The sequence below is a fragment of the Zootoca vivipara genome, chromosome 5 (assembly GCF_963506605.1).
Source record: "Zootoca vivipara chromosome 5, rZooViv1.1, whole genome shotgun sequence".
Classification (NCBI taxonomy): domain Eukaryota; kingdom Metazoa; phylum Chordata; class Lepidosauria; order Squamata; family Lacertidae; genus Zootoca; species Zootoca vivipara.
The window spans coordinates 39,685,774-39,707,854 of NC_083280.1; the positions used below are offsets into that span (position 1 = coordinate 39,685,774).

General features: G+C 42.9%; 2 protein-coding genes across 13 annotated transcripts in view; both read left to right on the plus strand.

Moving 5' to 3' along the window:
* The window catches only part of KIF1A (kinesin family member 1A), a 120,392-nt gene extending 113,019 nt beyond the window's left edge, over nt 1–7,373 (plus strand). For all 12 annotated transcript variants that reach the window (XM_035133283.2, XM_060274623.1, XM_060274625.1 and 9 more), the window contains 3 exons: nt 1,076–1,268; nt 2,558–2,676; nt 3,011–7,373. In XM_035133283.2, the coding sequence (XP_034989174.1) occupies nt 1,076–1,268; nt 2,558–2,676; nt 3,011–3,053 (355 nt within the window). In that variant the 3' untranslated portion in view covers nt 3,054–7,373. The remainder of the gene's footprint in view (nt 1–1,075; nt 1,269–2,557; nt 2,677–3,010) is intronic.
* A 2,430-nt stretch (nt 7,374–9,803) lies between these two features.
* ILKAP (ILK associated serine/threonine phosphatase) lies at nt 9,804–20,371 on the plus strand. Its single transcript, XM_035132541.2, has 12 exons — nt 9,804–9,935; nt 10,571–10,636; nt 11,758–11,814; nt 12,298–12,417; nt 13,572–13,698; nt 14,632–14,738; nt 15,704–15,797; nt 16,606–16,693; nt 17,137–17,258; nt 18,933–19,052; nt 19,196–19,277; nt 20,075–20,371. Exons 1-12 carry the CDS (start codon nt 9,875–9,877, stop codon nt 20,213–20,215), a joined length of 1,185 nt encoding a protein of 394 aa, XP_034988432.1. The 5' UTR covers nt 9,804–9,874; the 3' UTR covers nt 20,216–20,371.
* Nucleotides 20,372–22,081: the final 1,710 nt, after the last annotated feature.

A 22,081-nucleotide genomic window follows, 5' to 3' on the forward strand; every position in this document is an offset into this window, starting at 1 on the left:
CAGAAGGTTGGCGGTTCAAATCCCCATGATGGGGTGAGCTCCCATTGCTCGGTCCCTGCTCTTGCCAACCTAGCAGTTCGAAAGCACGTCAAAGTGCAAGTAGATAAATAGGTACCGCTACAGCGGGATGGTAAACAGCATTTCCGTGTGCTGCTCTGGTTCACCAGAAGTGGCTTTGTCATGCTGGCCACATGACCTGGAAGCTGTACGCCGGCTCCCTCGGCCAATAATGCAAGATGAGCACCGCAACTCCAGAGTCGGTCATGACTGGACCTAATGGTCAGCGGTCCCTTTACCTTTACTGCTGTTCTGGCAGGGGTGGCTTGGAGAGGGTGGGGTGTCTTTCTCCTTTTCTTTCCCTCCTCCCTTCCGCCCTTCCTGTCACCTGGAATATGACGGTGCCAATGAGGTGGCCTGGAGGGAAAGGGGATGAAATACAAAACAACTATCTGACTTTTAGAAGACATCTGAAGGCAGCCCTGTTTAGGGAAGTTTTTAATGTTTGAAGTTTTAACCTGTCTTTAGTGTTTTGTTGGGAGCCGCCCAGAGTGGCTGGGGAAACCTAGCCAGATGGGCAGGGTATAAATAATAAAATTGTTGTTGTTGTTGTTGTTGTTATCATCATCATCATCTCCCTCACCTTGCCTTGCTGCTGCCCAAACAGCAGCAGCAGCCATTGGTAGGGCAGGTTGTGGAATGGAGGAGTTCTTCCTTTGCTCAGATTAACATCCAAACTAGAATGTAACTCAGGGGTGTAACATTCCACATCATATGGAGGATGAGCAATGTCAGTGACTAATGTTATATTTTGAACCAAGGAATTGCACGGTCCAGTAATGGCATCACATGTGCCATCTCACTTAACATGTGCACCTCCCCACATGATAGGGATCGCCATGCAGAAAAAGAGAAATGAAGCAAACAAGTCAAGAGCATCCACAGGTGTATAACTTCTGGGGCAGAGGGAGGAACAAAGGCACAATTCTGATGGTACTAAAAAATCTTTAGAAATCAATGTGTGTGGTGCAGTTTTTATGTAGATACAAAGCATGATGCCAATTTGTCTCCTCTACAGCCCTATTGTCTCCAGGAAAGGCTACCTGCACTTTCTGGAGCCCCACACAAATGGGTGGGTGAAGCGCTATGTGGTTGTGAGACGCCCCTATGTCTACATCTACAACACCGACAAGGACTCCGTGGAGAGAGCAGTCCTCAATCTCTCATCAGCTCAGGTGGAATACAGTGAAGACCAGCAGGCGATGCTGAAAGTAAGGACAACTTCATAGGTTGGGTAAAATCAGAGAATCCACAGCTAGTGCATCTGGGTTATTTATTGGAGACTGGGCTGTAAGGGAAAGAAGAGGCCATGGCAATGGCTAAAATCCAGGAAGAGTGTGAAGTACAGAGAAAGGAATGACAACAGAGCCAGAGAATCTTAATTGGCATGACCAGACCTGTTTCTGTACAAGCTACATCTAGCCTGTCTGTTGAGAGCAATTGCACCTGATGATATCAGAGTCTCCTCCCTTGAATGTGCAGGGGTGCAAAGCCATGTCAAGACAGCTAGAAACACATTCTGCAGGTATTGCAGTTAGTTTCAACCTAACACTTTGGTCTACTAGAAACAAACCAATGAACCGACAACATATTTGATGTCTTAAGTATGGTTTATGGGACATCCTTTTATCCTCAGCCATGATTTAACAGCAGTGCTGCTTCTTAGAGTCGGAGTGGGACCAAAGGCAAAAAGTGAGCAGGGCAATGAAGATGGTCATCTCTTTATACAACATACTACATTCCAGCCACACAAAAGTCAGAGGCACCTACACCCACATATCTTTCCACTCCACACCTGGGCAAGCCAGAGACATTACCCACAGTTCAAGAACACATTCCAGCCAACCAAAGAACTTGAGGCAGTATTGCAGCCCACCTTGTTAGAGCCTGAGGAAATGTGGGGTGGGGTGGCCTGGGAGAGTCCTGAGGGCCAGATAGAGAGGTTTGGGGGACCACATTTGGTCCCCAGATCTGAGATTCTCCCCCACTTCTTTAACATCAAAATATATATTTTCCTTTAATGACATTGCTATGCTCATGATTTCTCCAGTCCTGAGCAAGACCTGCAGGGAGGAAGAGGGATGTGGGAGCTCTCGGATCCTATCCCTCTCCTGTCTAGTTGTGCTTTAAGTATAAATAGGAACTGAGTCTAAAGCTGAAGTGGAGTGGACATCTGGGCAGGATGATTCTGCAGGTAGACCATATAAGTAATAACAGTGAACACTTTGAAGAATGGACGTGTCCTCCAGGATGAGGACAGAGAGCCTGACACCTACAACTGTAAAGGGAACTGTGATTTACACATCTAGAGAAAGAAAGTGTTGAATTGTCTTGCAAACTATTGGGGGCGGGGGCTGCTGCAATTCCAGTCATCGGATCTGGGACCATCTGGTTTGGCCAGTAATATACGGTATGAATTCATTGCATTCTACTGTATGCCCCTTTGTATGCTTCTCCTCTACAACTGAGTCTCACATGCAACTTTACACCCCTGTTTTAGACCCCCAACACATTCGCAGTGTGCACTGAACATCGTGGGATCCTGCTGCAGGCAAGCAACGACAAGGATATGCATGATTGGCTGTATGCATTTAATCCTCTCCTGGCTGGATCAATAAGGTAACTGAATAGCTTAAAATCCCAAACCCCTCTTGACCAGAATTCTTCAGTCTTGGGGGGTCCTGATGTTGTTGAACTACAAGTCACCTCATTCCCAGAGAGCTTAGTCAATGCTCAGGGATGATGGGAGTTGTAGTCCAACAATATGAGGACCCAACATTGAACAACACCATCTTGAATAAGAGCAACGTTCAAGGCTTCAGCTGAGAAGTCTGAGTTTGTTTGTTTGTTTGTTTTTTGTCTCTTTGAACATGGATTGGGATTCTGAAGATTCCTCTACCTTATTTCTTTTCCCTATCCTTTCATTTTTCTTCTTCCTTGGTTTATCTGACAGGTCCAAACTGTCTAGGCGGAGGACAGCCCAAACCAGAATTTAGCCTAAAGGGCCGCCCATCTCATCAAACCAAGTGAAATAATGGGTGCTGTTTGAGGGTCCCCATCTTTACATTTGGATCTCTTCTGTCATTCATCTCGCCAGATGCCTGCGCCACAGAGTGATCCATCTCAAGTTACAGCTTCATTGGCCAAATTCATTTCTGTTGTAACTTTAGAAGCCTGGTACACCCTGGAATCCTTGTGCACATGTGATCTTCCGCCCATCTCTTTATTGGGTGACCTAGGTGACATATGACCACTAACAAAGCAAGAGTCTTTTTTTTTTTAAAAAAATGATTTAATTTTTAAAGCAACTGTTCAATTTAAGGAGAAAGGAATCTGTAAAAGTGTGAACATTATAAAACATGTTACTCAAAGGAGATAAAAGTGATAGGATTGTGTTCAGCTAATTCATAACTTATTGACATTTTACTTGATAGAGCAAGAAAGAGTAGTATGAGATTATATTTATAAAGTATTTATTTCTATTTACTTCACTGAAAAATGTACATTCTGTTTATCATGTGGTGTTGTTTTTTCCACCTACGCACATACATTATGCTGCATCTCATTCTGCTAAAAGAAAAGATGTGGAAGTGAGTCAATGTAGTGATGGGAGAGGGCCCTGTCAGCTTTTTTGTGAGCCTATCTTGGTTTTCTTTCAAATACTGCACTTGCTGCCTAGCACAGGTATCCCCAAACTTTGGCCCTCCAGATGTTTTGGACTACAATTCCCATCATCCCTGACCACTGGTCCTCTTAGCTAGGGATCATGGGAGTTGTAGGCCAAAACATCTGGAGGGCCGCAGTTTGGGGATTCCTGGCCTAGCAGGTTTCTTCTCCTTCTTTTCAGTCACCTAGCCAATGTTTCTTTTGTTCAGCTAAGGGCCGAACTACATGTTACATGCAGATATGTATAACATTTCCCCCAATGTTCTTCATATAATGAAAACTAGCTTCAGGAGACTGTGATTAGAAGTGAAGGAATAGCAGTGAAGCTTGTGGGGAAGCATGTACCTATTTTTCCCCATTGTATTTTTTCTTCTCAAAACAGCCTCTTCCAGATGTAAGGAAGGGATAAAACGCCCTCCCCCTTAGCATTATTTGTTCCCATGAGCAACCTCCCAAGGTTGCTTTTCATTTAAAGAAACAGTCAACACCCCCTCCCCAATCTATCAGTGGGATGCTACTGCATCTGCATGTAATACCGAAATTGACCTTCAATCTTAATAGGGATGTTTTGCTGGAGGTGAGTTCATGTTTCCCCCAGGAAAGGAATGGTGGGAGGGGGATCTGCTTCACTCTTTCTCCATCGGCCATTATTCAAGGCATCGGAGGAACAAGTTGGGCCACTTTATCACAACCACATCCAACCACACAACCACATCCAACACAGCAGTTGAAATAGTAACAGTTGCACTATCTGAGAGATGAATTGCATTTTTCAAGGTACTTAATACTTAATAAAAACTCTCACAGTATTTAGGGAACACTTGGGAGAAATACAATATCTGCTCAGCAGAAGTGCATCTTCAAGGGACAATGCCTGGGCTTCCCAGAATAAGTGAAAAACTACTGTATGCTTATTATACTCAAAACTGATTGTCTGGAAATACCCATTGTCATTTTCTTTTAAGAGAAAAGTAGGTTTGAAATAGATTACTTTATGTAGCAAGACTGATAGGACCCTTGTATAAGATTGGAACAGTGTGTTATAAGAGACCTCATTTCACTCTTGTATCTAGTGATACGTTAAAAGTCTCCTTCAAAAATACACCTGCATCTTAATCAATTATTTCTGGTAAGACAAATAGTCAATTTTATTTCAAATTTGGGTAAGACAAAGTAAAACAAATAATAGTTTTTTGGCACCAATCAATTAAGCACGATTCATATCTGATTTTAAGAAACTCCTGTTAACTCTTTATATATAGGATCCTATTTTACAGCGCACTCAAATCAATATGTAGTACCATAGTTAATCCCCATGGTTTACATTCCCTTTATGCATAAACAGCAAAATTAAATACCCTTGGTGGCAACTTTGGTTCATTTTAACTTCCCAGCCTAAGTCTAAAGATTATATAATTAAAATCCATAACTGATTCTCAGTTTGTAATCAGTGGTGATTATTACTCTCTTATCAGTGTCTGATCTAGTAGAAGCCTTTCAACAACGAAATTTGCAGTCACACAGCAACCAACTAATGAATTTCTCTGAAATGTCCTAAGTGATTATCATGGTATAAGTTCACAGCTACCTTGGGCTACATTGAAGAAATCATCTGAACTTATTTTTAAAAAGAACAGGACAAGCACAGCCCTGAACATGTTTCTTGGAAGTAAGTCTTGCAGTGTTCAATGGGGCTTACTCCCAAGTAATTATGCACAGGATTGAAGGCTTAATTATATAAAATAATTTCTTTTCTTGACTCCCTCTGAGTAGATGAAGGCTTTCAGAGGCTGATGTTCAGACTTGCCTTTTGAAAATCTGTCCTAGAACAAGGAAGTCATATATAGGATCACAACACTTATCTTTCATACAAAAACACAACTTTAAAAAATATTTTACTTCATTTATGTCCATATCAAATTGTCAAGAGATTTAATTACCAGTATGTTAGTGGCAATGGATGAAGAAGTTGTGTCAGTACCTTCCTTGTCCATACAATCAAGAAATGCAAAAATGTACAGTATATGTAACTTTGCCTTTTGAATGAAGAAGTAGAGCTTGGAAGAGCTGCATTTTATGGGGAGTGGTAGACTGATAAGGGGCATGGCTTAGGTCAGCCAACCTGAAGACCATGTTCCCGACAGTGTGAACGACAGAATTGGGCTACAGTCTGCTCTTGCTCAAGAGTTCCATGTTTCTGAGGCCAGCAAACCTGCAGACAACATGACTGACTTGAGTTAGGGATCAAAGGCTTGACCCAAATCCCCTAAAAATCAAAGGCAAGGTTTGAATCAGGACTTAAATGCAATGACAAAAAATAATAATTGTGAACTCAACAAATTGACAGTAGCTTAATGGAGATGATCCAGTCTCCAACTAGCATGGATATCCTGAAAGGATGATTGTTTAGCACTTTGGTTGGAATATTGAACAGAGATCTAATGGTCCATCATAGTGTTATTTAGATAAACCAGCATATCATTATGTTTGGCATATTTTCTGCTGGTTATGGCTTTATCCATTGCCAAAATGTCAAGCCACATTGATATAGTTATCAACCACTCTTCAGACAATCTGAGAAGAGTCTCCACTGATTTACTGTTATTTTACTTAATTTGAGATGTAAGATTTTTGAATGATCCTTTTATTAATTGTTTAATTTCAAGTATCATCTGGACCTTTATTTGGGGGTAAAAAAACAGCATTTCTGAATAAAGCATATTTTGGAAGGTCCTGCAAGAAAAGGAACCTATTAAATGAAGAATAAAATACTGACAGGATGGACTTCCATCTCTGCTCTGTTTCACACAACCATATCATCATAATTATCTCAAGGTGGAGGCTGGTGAGAGAAAATAATGTTATACAAGAAAAATAATTTCAAATTATGTCATACTTATCCCGTTCCATAGATTATATATTGGTTAGAGTCTGGTATTCAGTAACTGTAAAAGCCAGTGTTATTTTGTTCACATAAAACTCTTTCCCATTCCAATAAATTATTGGGGAATAAGGAGCTCGCCTAAAATATCAAATGCTCTCTGAACTGCCCTTCAGTAGGGGGATAGCAGAGCCCAGTATAAGTACTGTAGTCTTATAAATTATCAAGGAGCAACAGGAAAGCAGAGAAACAAGTAAAAGCAACACAATTAGTTAAGAACTGTGGGACTAAGAGGTGATCGCTTATCCATATGGTAACATGCAAAAGTGACAGCACAAGATGTATAACTCTCTAATATGCTCTTACTGTTTCTTTCTGTTGTGTGTTCAATGAACTGTAGGGAGGATCACTATCATTCATGAGCTGTGACTCAATATCAAGATCTTACTATATAAAAACGAAGGTTGTGGTTACTTTTTATTTTTTATTAATCTTATTTTGCCTGTGCTTCCATTATCTCTAGTTTGTCCACATGAGTTCTTCCTGTGACATCATCTTCAAATGCTGGGAGACCATTTCTCTTGCTTTGTATATATGTGATTGCTGTGGGCACACCCTGTACCACTGTATAAATAACAATACTGAAGTAATCGAGTCTAGTTTTCTTGATGTCTTAAAGCTATTGAGTGTTGGAAATTAGGGTCTTCAACTGTTTGTGTACACTTAAGGCATTGTTCAGTTAAAGAAATAAATGTGGCATTTATGCAAATAGTGGACACTCTGTTCTTGACCTCTGGCTTGTTCTCTTAACCAAATGTTGTATTGTTTCATCAAAACAGAGCATTCTTTTTGGGGGGGGATTTCAATTCAAATATGGAAAGTACTATTTTCCCAGTTCGTACAAGAGAAGCTTTCCTTTAAATATTCTGGTCTATAACGTTGATGGCCAGTTGGTGTCCATGCCCTGCAGGCCACACGCCAGGTGAGAAAAGTGCTCTTCTTATGCACAGAAGACAATTTTATCTTGCCATAAGCAGCCCCACCGATTTTTTATCAAAGGTACACACTTTCTTTTTAAGCTTCAAATTGTTTTCAGAAGTCATGAGAGTGATATTTTACACATTGGTGTTATTTTAAAGATGTCCAATGATCTCCAACATGGCTTACAACTTACTAACAAAGCATATGACTCGCCATTCCAAAGCAGTTAAGACAATAATTTATTTTATTTAGAACACTTCCATTGTGTTGTTCACCCCATAGTCAACAAATGCACAACAAGCAGCACAATTATATATTATATAGACCATCTTAAAAGGAGAAAGAAAGAATATCATAGTGTTAAAAATCGGGCCAAAGTAACTTTAAAACTGGCACTTAACATTAATGTGGTCACCAGATAAACATGTTTGGGGAGGACATTCCAAATTGACAGAAAAGGTCTTGTCCCTGGTAGCCACTCGCATAAACTTATGAAAGTGGGAAGCACCCAGACCAGAATTTTTGCTGACAATCTTAATATACAGGCAGATGCATATGGGAGGTGGACTCTCCTAGTTCCTGGCTTTGTAATACCTATGTGACCCAATGTGGGTCAGAGCAAGCCTGGAGGATGGAGGATGACAGGGAGATGAAACAACAGGGAGATGAAAGAAAGGAGGAAAGACAGTCCGCTAACTAGGGCAAAAGGAGAAGAGGAAGCATGGGGGTTATCAGAGCAGTTGTGGATTGATGAAGACTTTCCTCTTTCAACATACTTTTTAAGTTGAGATTTTTCACAGTCTGCTTCTGTGTTGGAATTGTTTTAAATGTGTTACTGTTTTGTTGCTTGTTGTTTGCCACCCTGGGCTCCTTTGGAAGGAAGGGCAGGAAATAAAATAAATAAATAAATAAATAAAAGCACATGCTCTACCACTGAGCCTATAGACCACTTTGTCAATATTAAATACCCCTCCAACCCAGCATCACAGGACACCATTCCTTGCAGCCTATGGCACCTCTGGATAAGCTGAAAGACATAGCAAATATTTTTTTCTAACTACAATTCACTTAATGTAGGGCGGGTGGCCAGTTGCAAAAAAGGACAGGGCTCTGTTAAAGTAGACCAAATACAGTATCCGTCTTATTCAGCATTCTGTTCCGACAGTGGCCAACTAGGGGATACAACAGCTACTTCAATTCCCCTTTCTACACAACTACTAAAGGTGCAGGAGCAACGTCTTCCTTTGCCTCTAGCTGTCCAGCTAGAGCAAGGATGTGCAAAAGGTAGATTGGAATCTACTGACCGATCTCTGTGAGAATTCCAGTTCATCAGCAAAGATTTTGAGTCTCGATCGGTCAAAACCAAAATGGGCTCCCCCCCTTCTCAATTAGGTTGCTGAGATTCCCATTTACTCGGCATCCTGTGCTCTCTCACCACTAGGGGGCTTGTCTACACTTCTTGCCTTGTCCTGTGCCTAGAAAGCACGTCGCTTTCCCACTTGTCTCGTGTTTTAGGCACTGTTACGAGCGGCTATGCCTTTGCCACACCGCCCCCCCCCCAAAAAAAACCGCTCGCTCTTTATCGTTAAATCAAGTCTCATCCACACTTCCTCTTGCCCTGCAGCACGCTCAGACATTATCTAGTGGCAGCTTCATATTGTTACAAAGAAGTAACCAATCCATCCCAGCGGAGGGGGAGGAGTTGTTCAAAGTACACGTGTGGGGATCATTAATTTGACCTACACGGCCTTGTCGAAAGCTTAACATGAAGGGCAAGATCCTCCGCCACGCAGAACCCGTCGTCCTCTTGGTGCCCCGTCAATATTTTCCACCTCCCGCTATTGCAAAAAGCATCTCACTGCAGAGAGGAAAAGTAACCGGGAGAAAAGCAGAACGCGTCGCGTCATCAGAGCGATCGAAGAAAAACTGGCGGGCCCGCCCCTAAGGAAGATTGGCAGGCACCAACTCCGCCTTGATCCTTTGAGCCATAGAGATAGGAATAACGGAGACTGATTTACAACCTTCTAGTCCCGCCCTCCAGAGCGGCTGGCCTATGAAAAGGCCCGCGTTTCTTTTGGTTGTTTCGCCCCCCACGTCGATTGCCATCTCTGCTTCGTACTGGCGAGGCTGCTCTAGCCACGCCCCTCTAAGGGAGCGATTAGCCAATAAGAGAGAGAGTAAACTCCGCCTCACGGCGGTGATTGGCATCCAGGTGGGCCTTTGCGAGTGGAGGAGGAGGAAGAGGAGGTCGCCGCGGCTCGGGCCGGCCGCCGCCGAGTTCGAGGCTGGATGGATCTGTTCGGGGACCTTCCCGAGGCGGCCCCTTCGGCAGCTGTGGAGGCGGTGGCAGGTAAGAACTGCGGGCGCCCTTCGGTCCGCTTGGGGGAAAGGAGCCTTCGGCTGTCGGCCTCCGGGAGCCCGGCTGGAGCTTAGCCGCCCGCCCTCCATCCCTTCCCGGAGCCTTGAATCCTCCTCATTTCTTGGCGTGGAAGGGAAGGCGCCGCCTGCACTCGGGGCCACCTGCGCAGCCATGGTCCCTTCGAAGAGCGGTCAAGGCCCCAGGTGGGTGCATGCACGGGCTGTGTTGTTTTTTTTATGCCCGGGATTAGCCCCGCTTTGCTAAACACGGTGCAGCACGCATGCGCGTGTGAACTCGTACACGGATGCACGCGTCGCGTATTGATACCGGAATGCGCGCACGCGCGTCCTTTTCTTGGGTGAAAGCCCTCGCGCGCACTCACACACACGCGCGCGCGCATGGGTAACGGCTTCCGATGTACTGGAATTGGTGCTGCTGCTGCTTCCATGACTTTCCAGTATTGTTTTGACTGTTAGCTGATAGAAAGGGAGGAGGAGCAACTGATTCTGCCCCAGGAGATATACGCTTTGAATGATCTTTTATTTTATTTTATTTTAAAAAAAATCAGTAAATCTTTCCCTTGTGGTCACATGTTCTCTAATTGATGTTTGTTGTTCTTTTTTTAGGGAAAGAAGAGCAGAAAGGAATTTTGCTTTTTGATGAACTTCCGTCAGTCAGCAGCACTGACTTAGGTATGATTCTTGTTTGTATACATCATGTATTTCGCTGACTAGCATGGTCATCTCCTTTTTCTCCTTTTGTTTTGTTAGTTAGGCCCTTATGTAGTGATGTGCCCTCCTGATGCCTCAGGAGACGACTAGCAGGCACTGTTAATCCTCTTCGTGTATGTAACTTTGAGAAAAGCAGGACACCATTGCTCCTTGACTAATGTTTTTCTTTGTGGCAGTTTTTCAAGCCATATGTACTCTTTGTCCCAGCCCCAACTTACTACATGTACGTTGAAACTCCATCACAAAGTGGGCGTTTACTCCTGGGCAAGAAGTTGTGTTTATTATTTATTAATGTGCATTCATTACTTGCTATGTAAAATGTCTCCATGTGACTTTCAGTTGTAAAAAAAAAATACAAATACATAAGTTAAAACATAAAAAAGAATAAAACAGCTATTTACTCAAAAGCGCTCATCCTGCAATATTATAGAAAAAACAAATCCTACCCTGGCCCACCAAAAGCTTGAACACCACAACACACTAGGGCAGGGCCTTTGATCCTCCAGATGTTGCTGAACTACAACTTCTGTGTGCCCCAGACAGAGATGGTGGATTCAGTAATGACGAGGCTAAAAGTTTCCCAAAATATGGGTAGGGTAAACAGGAACATTTTTGACTGGCACTTACAAGTGAATAATGATGGATATAGTTGCTGCTTCTGGCTGGGGGAGTTCCTGACTCAAGGTGCCTGTCGGATTGGGAAGATGCTATGCTGATGTCCCAACTGTGATTTACCTTCTACAACCTCTTGGCTGAACCCTGTCTCTTTGTTTAGAATGGGCACCATTCCTGTATCACAGGGCCTTGACCATCCAAGCCTACATTTGTAATGTGTAGCTACATGCCTAAGTTTACTTTTGTTCTTCAGCTTGCTGCACAAGCAGCATTTCTACATAGCGCTCAGGTTTACTGGTAAGAGTGATTACAGAGACATTGCTGATAATACAAAGGCTGGTTGCTGTAGAAGAGAAATTTTAGCTTGGCAGTGCTGTTTTATAGATTGTGTGTTCTTTATGAAACTATCTGAGAAATCTGTTTGCTTTGCGACCTGGATTCTGGACACATGTTTCCTTGTGTTTTAGGAACTGGAGGCTCTTTGCTTTTTGACGACCTCCCACCTGCCAGCAGCGGAAACTCAGGTGAGCAGTAGTCTCAAGATTTCTGTTTTGCTGTTGATTGCACTGCTGTAATAGGATCACACCTGAGAATGAAACATGCTTGAGTCCTTCAGAAGTTGGTTAACTCAAGGGCTTCATCAAATGGTCACAGGTGAACATTTTCAGGCTCAAAAGTAGTGGTTTGAAGAAGGTGGATTGTTCCCTCCTCACCACACCCTCTTTGTCTCTTCAGCTCTTGTGTGTTGGCTGTTCACTTCCCGAGTGGCAACTGCTTTGGTACCATCTTTTATTGCTGTTGATACTAGACCTTCCTCTAGCTAGGATTATACAGAGGGGAAATCAAGGGTGGTGTAGCCAGTGTTATAGCATAATTACAGTATAATTTGGCCCATCTCATCTGGCTGCATAATCCCAGCCAGTCAGGGATTTTGTACTCTGTCACAGTATTACTTGAATAAATGACTCTGATAAATAAAATAACTGACGTAACATTTTGTTCCTCAGCTTCACATCCTGCAGAGCAAGTTTCTATTCCCGTGAGCCATGGGAAGGGAGAGAAGAGGAAATCCACGGAGGGAGAGAAGAATGGGAGTGAAGAACTTGTGGAAAAGAAAGTTTGTAAAGGTTTTCAGACACTCTGAAGCCAAATATTTTCTATTCTACTGCTGCCTTAAATTAGGGCAAAAGTGAGATTGTTTCCTGTTGTGATCATTCTTAGGAATGAGCAGGGGGAGGAGTATAAGATGTTCATGAATAAATGTCTCACCTCTGCAGAGTTTCCTGCTTTTAAGGGTACTCTTACAATTGTTCACTTGCAGACACTATTGTGTCTATATTATATCGGTAAGCCGTGTTTCCTCCAAGGAGCGAAGGACAACGTATGTGTCTGTTACCCTCTCTTCTTGGAACAACTTTGTGAGAGAGGCTGGTGGTATTAGCTATATTTTTCATGACAATTCTGGGTTGCTTTTCAAGCAGCTCAGTCCTCAATGTTGCTCACAATAACAAGGTGCTGTGCACAAATCAAAACAAGAATTGCCTAATAAGATGAACGAGGATCTGAAGACAGGACTGTGTCCATGTCTCTTTATCCATTGCCATGAAAGCTTTTTTTTCTTGGTGCTGTTTGCAACATGGCCTAACTGCTGCCATGCCATACAGCCTCCATCTGTTTCCTTGTCTGTCTCTGGTAGGAGGCTTCTTAGATTATCCAAGCTAACCTGGAGTGTAGAAGCAAAAACATCTCTCGATCTCCCAACTGAATTGTGATGTGGTAACAGTGGCATGATGTGAGTCACATCTGCTTCTGTTCACATCAACTGCATTTGTAGAAATCCCTGAAGTGTACCATGTTGACGTCTTCTCTGGTGCACCTGATCAAGCTGTAGCTGTGCAGTCTAGCGCTGTGGTGGCTAACAATGTAATGTCACAAGGTTTAAAAATTAAGAATATTCAGTGGGTTCTAACCCCAGTTGAACAGCTTTTTCCTATTAGAATGTATTCTTCATGAATGTGAATACAACTTGGGAATGTTCCTATATTGCCTTGAATGGTGCTTTCAGTCTTTTGTTTTCTTGGCATTGCTATTGTACTCTTAATTGGTGTGTTCTATTCTATAATTTTGCTGTCTAGTAGTCTAGTTAAAGCTTTACATGTAGTTTGCTACCAAGAGGTTTTCAGAATGATACTGTCTTAAGCAAAATAGCTACTTAATGGGATGTTGTGCAAAAGGGAGCTCAAGGATTGAATCCTGTGTGCATCTTCTGCTTTCTTTTTAGACTCTGCAGGTATCCTTGGTCTGAAGGGCTACGTGGCAGAGAGGAAAGGAGAGCGAGAAGAGATGCAGGATGCCCATGTCATTCTGAATGATATCACAGAAGAGTGCAGCCCCCTCCCCTCTCAGATGTGAGTATTATACTGTATTTGCATATGATCATATTGACTCGTGTGTGTGTGTGTGTGTCTGTGTCCGTGTGTCCTACTTTGTGCTGAATAGCCTGTTTTGCCATATGTGGACAATAATTTTGAAGTTGCCTTTCAGTTGATTTGGTGTCTGGAAATGGTGTTTTCCTTTTTGAAATGTGTTATGCTAGCAGTGGTTACTAGGCATAATATCTATATAATAAATTAGCTCTGGTGTTGGAGATGGCATGCCTTTGAGTGCCACTGGCTGGGGAACACTGGCATAAGAGTGCTGTTGCACTTAGGTCTGGTTTCAAAACATTTGGTTGGCCATTGTGGGCACAGAATGCCAGACTAAATGGGCAGTTGCTATGACTCAATGTGATTCTTCTGTTCCTATCGAACACACACATTCACACCTCAATGCACCTTTCCTCACAGATGTAATTATGGGAGATACAGCAGAAAATTGGGCCCAAAAAGAGCACATCAAATATATGCTTTCCACCCTTTTTATTCTGTATTCTTCTAAAGAGGCAAGGTCTAGAATTGTGTAACTGTTAAGATTCTACCAGTGGCATTGGAAAACCTAGGATCTGAGTCCTTGTTGATATGGGGGGCTGCTTCACACATTGACAATTTCATAATTTAAAGAGAAATGTGAAACCTGTACGTAGGCCTGTTTTGTATTGCAATCCCATGTCGGGAATGAGGACCCTGTTGCCCTCCACATGTTCATGGACTGCAACTCCAGTAATCCTTGGCCATGCTGGCTGGGGCTGATGTTGGGAGTCCAACACCAGATTGCCTACCCCTGTGGTACATGGATGAGGGAGGGTTGTGCTTTTTGCAGATCCGCTAGTGATGCAAGCTCAGCACATAGTCAGTTTCTTGGCCACTTCCAGAGAGGGGGATCAATCTTGTCTTCCTTTACAGTACCCGTGTTTCATACTTTGCTGTCTTTGATGGCCACGGAGGAGTTCGAGCTTCAAAGTATGCAGCACAGAATCTGCATCAAAACCTGATCAGAAAATTCCCTAAAGGTAAAATTGGGCGTTGGGGAGTGCAATGTGTGTGCACAGTATCATTCTCTGGGGTTTCCTGCTTTTTGGGCACTAGTTTTAAAGCAGTGTAGCTGCTGCTGTTGCTGCTGCTTCACATTGGTGAGGCTTGCTCAGAAGAAACTAAATTTGTGCTTGTTTGGGTACACAATGCCCAGTACTTTTATAAGCTTCACTGGCTCCCAATCTGTTTCTGGGCCCAATTAAAACTCCTGGTTTCAGTTATTTGTTTTCCTTAAAATTGTATCCTGCCTTTATTACACCTTGAAAGCCAAGTTGGCACACATGTGACTCCAGGGTGACCTGTCACTCAGGCATTGGACAGACCCAGGCCTGCTGAGCTTCAGCACGGTGTCCCTTCACACATAGTCCTGGGGTCCTGCTTAAGCCCTAAACAAATTGGAGCCAGGCTATCTGAAGGATATATTTACCCAAACTCTGACATTGCCTTCAGACGTCCTATTCTGCAGTCCTGTGCCAAGTGAAGGGTGGTGGGTAGCCTCTAGGGAGACAGCCTTCCTTGCAGGGACACCCCAGTTGCAAAGTGCCCTCCCTGAACAGTTAATCTGAATCGCAGGATTTCATTTTTCTCATAAAATGTATACTATACACTGTTTCATTGTAAAAATAACAAACAAAAAACCTCAAATCAGTTTACAAAAAGATAAAACCATAAAATCAGGGAAATTGCAATATCTTAAAACATTACTACGGTAGAAGTTAAAATGCTAAAACAGATTAAAATTCACACCAGCGTGTCTAAGCATCTGGGTAGGCTTGGCCAAACAGGAATATTTTTAGAAGGCACTAGAAATTAGTATTTTAGTCATAATACATTCTGTAAGCAAAATTTCAGGTAATCCTGAGCAGGAATTTTGATTTGTCTAGCACAGAATATGTTTTGAGGGAAGTAGCTACCGTAATCACTTCTTTCATCTTCATCACAGGAGATGTGCCCAGTGTTGAGAAAACAATAAGAAGATGCCTTCTGGACACCTTCAAATACACAGACGAGGAGTTTCTCAAGCAGGCTTCCAGTCAGTAAGTGTAAACTTTCCAAGTATATAGGCCAGGCATAGGCAAACTCAGCCCTCCAGCTGTTTTGGGACTACAATTCCCACCATCCCTGATCACTGGTCCTGTTAGCTAGGGATCATGGGAGTTGTAGGCCAAAAACATCTGGAGGGCCGAGTTTGCCTATGCCTGATATAGGCATTGTGTTAAGTGTTAAGTGTATTTGGGACTGTATCACTTCAGAAAAGATGTTTGCATGTTTCTCCTTGTCAGATGTTCCCTACAGATGAGAAAGTTGTCAAGTAGCATTAAAACAAAGCCACCTTCATAACCCCCCCCCCCTTTTTGCTCCTGCAGAGCCAGTGTGGTATAGTGCTTAAAGTGTCAGATTAGGACCTGGGTTCAAATCCCCACACACTTCCACTCACCTTGGACTGTCTCAGCCAAACCTACCTCACAGGGTTGTTGTGGGGATTCATTGAGGCGGCGAGAACCATTTATGCCACCTTGAGCACCTTGGCAAAAAAGTGGGCCATAAATGCAATAAATAAATAACAATAATTTGATAACTATTTTTCCATTGCCAGAAGTCTTTATGGGTGTGTGTATACAGTACATACTCAATTGTACAGTCCTCCAAGTGGACTCAACCATTTCAAAATGCAAGGAGGGTTATAGCACAGGTGTGTTCTTAAACTTGTGAGTGGTCCATTAATCCACCCCCCTCTTCTTTGCATTGGGCTATCAGTCTCCATAATTGTGTAGCATGACTCTTGGAACAATTTGGAACTTGCTTGAACTGACTTTTTTTGTTTCCACTTTCTTGTACTTACAGGAAACCTGCCTGGAAGGATGGCTCCACAGCAACTTGTGTGCTGGTGATTGATAATACTTTGTATATTGCCAACCTTGGAGACAGCAGGGTAAGCAGCACTAGAAGTTGTGGGTCCAGTTTCAATACATTTTTCTTGTTATTGAGTGAGGCTAATCTTTTCAGTTCCACCAAAAGATGCTATAGCAGCTGTACCTTAGCACTGCCATTACCTTGCAATATGTCCACCAAATTTAATTGTTGGGAGGAAATGTGCTTTGGAGCAGCTCTGTGATCTGTTGGGTTTTCTTGGTGAACTCTAGGTGGCGTTACAGACTCAGTGGTGGTGTCTTCCATCAATTTTTAAGATCTTCTCAGCTCAAGCCAATTTTAGGCCCTGGCCATTTTATATGCAAGGCTGGAGGCATGCAATAGAGTGACACTGCTTAGAAATTGTTTAAGGGTTTGCTTAATGGAAAATTGTATCCTATAATGCCCCAAGCAGAGACTTTCAATCCTTGCTACTTGCTCATGAGGGTTCTTCTGTCAGTGCAGGCGCTTCTGTGTCGCTACAATGAAGAAAGTCAGAAACATACAGCCTTAAGTCTCAGTAAAGAACATAACCCAACTCAATACGACGAGAGGATGAGGATCCAAAAGGCTGGAGGGAATGTCAGGTAACAGAGGCAGCCCAAGGGTTTCTCTTCTCTTCCTCCCAATAGCCCTTCAGCAACATTTGGGTTTTTTAGCTGCAACCCCCCCCCCCAAGCTGCCCAATGTAAATGCTCATTTGAACTGTGGAAAATACTTATTAACTGTTAGCTGTAGACTATGTGAGTTGGCTTTTTTATTTTGTTAGAAGCCATCATTTAACTACAGTACCTATGTGGATAAATGTAAATAATTGAAATAAGTATTTTCCTAGCTATATAGAGTAATAGCTGGCCCTGCCACGTGTTGCTGTGGCTAATCCCTGTGACTGCCCCCACCGTGTGCCCCCACCCATGACGTATCCTGCTCCCTCTACCCCCCCCCAGCCGCCTTATCCCTGTGATTTCCCCCCACCCTCTCCTGACCCATGACGTATCACGCCCCCTCTTCCCCCCACCCCCCAGCTCATTCCTGTGACTGGTCCCACCGTGTCCTGACCTATCCCGTCCCCTCCTCCCCTCAACCCCCACCCAGGCGAGTCAGTACCTCCATTTGGCCTAGTCTGTAAAGGCTTTGGCCTAGTATGTAAACGGGAGCTGAGGTGCTGTTGAGAGGGAAGGTTCTATAGGTGTAGTACCAGTATAGCTGCTGCTAGAGGGCGCTAGTTTGCAACCTGGTTCTTTTCCAATAATGCATTTTCGTCTGAGTGGTTTGTTTTGAAACACGGGGTTTTGGGGGTTTTGCCAGGCACAGGTGTGACATCTGTCTTTGAAAATAGTATGGGCTTGCTCTCATATTCGCATGCGGCATTGTGTCAAAATTTGAACGCAATCAGTCAAGCGGTTTTGGTGAAACGTGGATACTAACGGACATGGCCAGTTTATATATATATATATATATATATATATATATATATATATATGAGAATATGAATTGGTACTGTAAGAGTATGTTTCACATGTGCATGCAGGTACAAAGTATGTATTTATTGGTGGGGTGTATAAAGAATGTGACTCTGTAAAAATGTCAATGCATCTGACCTTGGGAACAAACAAGGCCCTTTTAACTGCTGGCCAGATAGCTTTAATCCAGCTGCTCAGATCCCAAATTCTCTTCTTCTCTTCTTAATGAGACCAAGTGTTCTTGATTCTTACCAAAGGTGCTATTGAGTCATTGCATGATAAAAACAAAGGTGCTGCTATGATTTTGAAAATATTGTTGCCATGTGGTGTAAGGAGCTGCCTTCTAACGGCACATGGGAATGTGCCATACTAAGTTCAGCTACCTTTTAATTGAATGCATAACTAGGACAGGTGTTCAGATCATATTAACAATTTAACATTCAAGTGCCAATTTGGGATCAAAACATATTGCTTTCTCTTGAGTTCTATAATGATACGGTAAAGTTGCAAAAGGAATTGTGTAGACTACTTGTAAAGCATCTAGCTAGAGTCTGTAGGACTCACCTTGGTCCCAAATACTTCCAGCTCAGAAGTGGGGAACCCTTGGCCCTCCAGGTGCTGCTGGAATCTCTCTCCCATCTTCTCTGAACGTTGGCAATGCTGTGTGGGACTGCTGGGAGTTGGGCTCCCAACATCACCTGCAGGGCCACAGGTTCCCCATCCCTGTTCTAGCCTGACAACTTTAGGGATTAAACCCAGTGGCATGCTGAAATAGGCTCTCTCTCCCCACTTTTGTAGGGAAGGACGTGTCTTGGGTGTCCTGGAAGTCTCTCGCTCCATTGGGGATGGGCAGTACAAGCGCTTTGGGGTCATTTCTGTGCCAGATGTCAAGCGCTGCCAGCTTACACACAACGACAGGTAAAACCTGACACAAGTACACAAATGCAGAGAATACAAGTGAGGTGTCTTTAGAATAAGCTGTTAAATCACTCCTTGTGTTCTGTTTTGTTTCTAGGTCCTAATTTTTTTTCCATAAAACTTATCACTAATTGCTCTTCCAGGTTTATCCTCTTGGCTTGTGATGGTCTCTTCAAAGTCTTCTCACCAGATGAAGCTGTGAACTTCATTATGTCTTGTTTGGAGGTAAGGGGAAGATAGGCTTGAGTGGGAAGAGACAGGGCTGCTTGTTAGGAAAGGAATGTGGAAGAGGAACTACACTCACTCTTGTTCTTTGGCTGGCATGTAAGACATCCACTTGATGGGTTGCGTACCCTGATTCAACCAAGAAGGGGCCGTGCAAACTTTAATATATGTCTAGTTGCTGTTCCAGGTGGGAAGGGGGCAGAAGAGAGATGGTCCCTCTGTCCCCATAGCAGCAGGTGGCAGGGGGGCTTGTGGCGAGTTCTTAAAAACACCAAAACATCCCCTTCGGGTGGCAGTGCAAGTAGCTAATTGCAAGGCTGAGTAGAGGCCCTTTTCTAAGTGTTTCTGTTTAAATGAGATGCGGTTGGTTGCTGTGAAGGAAAGAGCCCCTTCACTGGTGAAGTCCCAGCCGTGGAATTGACGTCTATGTTGTGGCCTTTTCAGAGCCAGCTGAAGACATTTATACACCCACCCCTGCTTTCTAGTTCTAAAGCCACATTTTTAGTGCTTAATAGATACTTGGCACTACTGTATCCTCGGCTGCTGATTTTACTTTTATTACAATACTATTTTTTAAAAGTCGATTTCTAACTTTATGTCCTTGTTTGTACTTTATAGTGTACCAAGGGGTGTGGGTGTTGAAAAGTCCCTATACTTCCCAGATAATTTTTTGTGAACGATTGATATACAAGCATTGTAAATAACTAGAAGTTACTCTGGGAATGTTAGACATGGGCATTGAAGTGCTCTCAGCAAATTGAAACTGCCCTGCGTTTGTGTATTCTACTTCCCAACAGGACAAAACTATTCCCACGAGAGATGCCAAATCGGCTGCTGATGCTCGGTATGAAGCAGCCTGTAACAGGTTGGCCAACAAGGCTGTGCAGCGAGGGTCTGCAGACAATGTCACAGTTGTGGTGGTCCGGATTGAGCAGTGATGCAAAGAATAGGTGCAAGCGAGGTCCTTAGCAGCATGCAGTGGATTTAATGGAACAAGTTAGTGTGCCTGTGAGTGTGTATGTGTGTATGTAGGGTTTCGGTTGTGTTTTCCCCCCGAATGCTCTTATTTGTAAATAAAAGGGTTTTTTTTCTAACTGTTCAAGTTGGTTCCTTGTTTCATAGAATCACAATTGGATGGAATTGGGCCGTCTAATCCACTGGGTGAACTTCTTAGATAAAATAGTGTACAGCTGATGCTCATAGTGCTTGACTTGCACAAGACACCTTGTTCTTTGTATTCCAGCACCTTAAGCACAAAATACATTTTGTGTTGGTTACATAGAGGAAGGAAATGATGTATTGAGCTTCATGAGTTAAAAGATGCTCCAGAGTTCAAATCAGTTCAATACAGCTTGAGAGAACTAACTATGCATTCGTAGTTGCCTTTCAGGCAGTTGTAATAATCCATCTGGAGTTTTAAAAAAAAGCTGTTAATTTTGCATGGAAATTGCTAAAAGAGGACCACGCAGGAAAGTTTTTGGGGTGTGATCTCACACCCAAACCCACTGGATTGCTCTCTGCACCTCTTTAAAGGGGATACTCTTGCTGTTGGCAAAAGGTAGGTATCAATAGCTAAACTTAAAAAGATGTTTTCAGTCAAGTGGTTAGAATGTTTGAGTTCAGTCACCAGATGTCCTCTGTGATCATAGATCTGTTGTCTTAAAACAGTTCATAGCAGTTGCTTTAGCAAAAGAAGCCAATTAATACAAAGGAAAGCTTTTTTTTAATTAGAAACTCTTGAAAACAATCCATTATAATTTACAGAAAGTACACTATGGTGCAACAGTTTGTCAGTGCATGCACATACACTCAGGCAATCAGAACAAAAGATAAACAGACATCTGAGAATGCAAGAACAGCTCTAAAACTAAGGGTGTGTGTAGGTACGTGTGACCTTCTCCAACACTATTCTGTATCGCAAGTCTATGAAAAAAACAAAACGCCTCTTTTTCCCTTACAACCTTGGTTATTTTGTATATTCCTTCTCTAAGTAAGTAAAATGCATTTAACAATATTTAAGCAAGTGCATAAATATATTTCTTAATATAGTGCAATAAATAGACCTGCTTATAATATAAGCTTCAGTGGGAAGGCTAATGCTGATTGTGCTCCAGGGCAGGGCACCACCATGGCCTTATCAGGCTGTGTGGCAGTTCCAAAGTGAAAAGGGGTGGGTGTATACGGTTTACTGAGAATTTGCCTTTTCTAAAACCTAACAACTTATTTGGCTGCCCAGAATCCTTTTCAGTATGCACTGCCTCTTAAGAATTTTTTTGGCTTTGAGGGAAATAAACTTTCCCTGTTCCTTATTCTTCAAGAGAAAAAAGGAATGAAAGGCAGGGGGGGAGAGCAGCTTACCTGCCAGTGTTACTCTATATTAAAACTAATCCTTGCATGTAGAAAGATTCAGCTATCAGGAACTCCTCCTTGCCTTGCTAGATTTCTTGATGCAGTGAGTTTTTCCACAGCACTATGTATTGACCAGGTATCCCCAAACTTCAGCCCTCCAGATGTTTTGGACTACAATTCCCATCATCCCTGACCACTGGTCCTCTTGGCTAGGGATCATGGGAGTTGTAGGCCAAAACATCTGGGGGGCCGCAGTTTGGGGATGCCTGGTATTGACTGAAACTTGGCTTTCTGCATTCTGAACTGATCTATTCAAACTGATTTTGTAAGAAATTACCCAAGAAACAAATCTTGTTGAAGCAGAGGTGGTGCTCCCTTATGAAAATTTCCACGATGACTTGCAGGGACTGATTATATAAAATAGAGCAGCTGGGGCAACTGTTACACAAGTAACT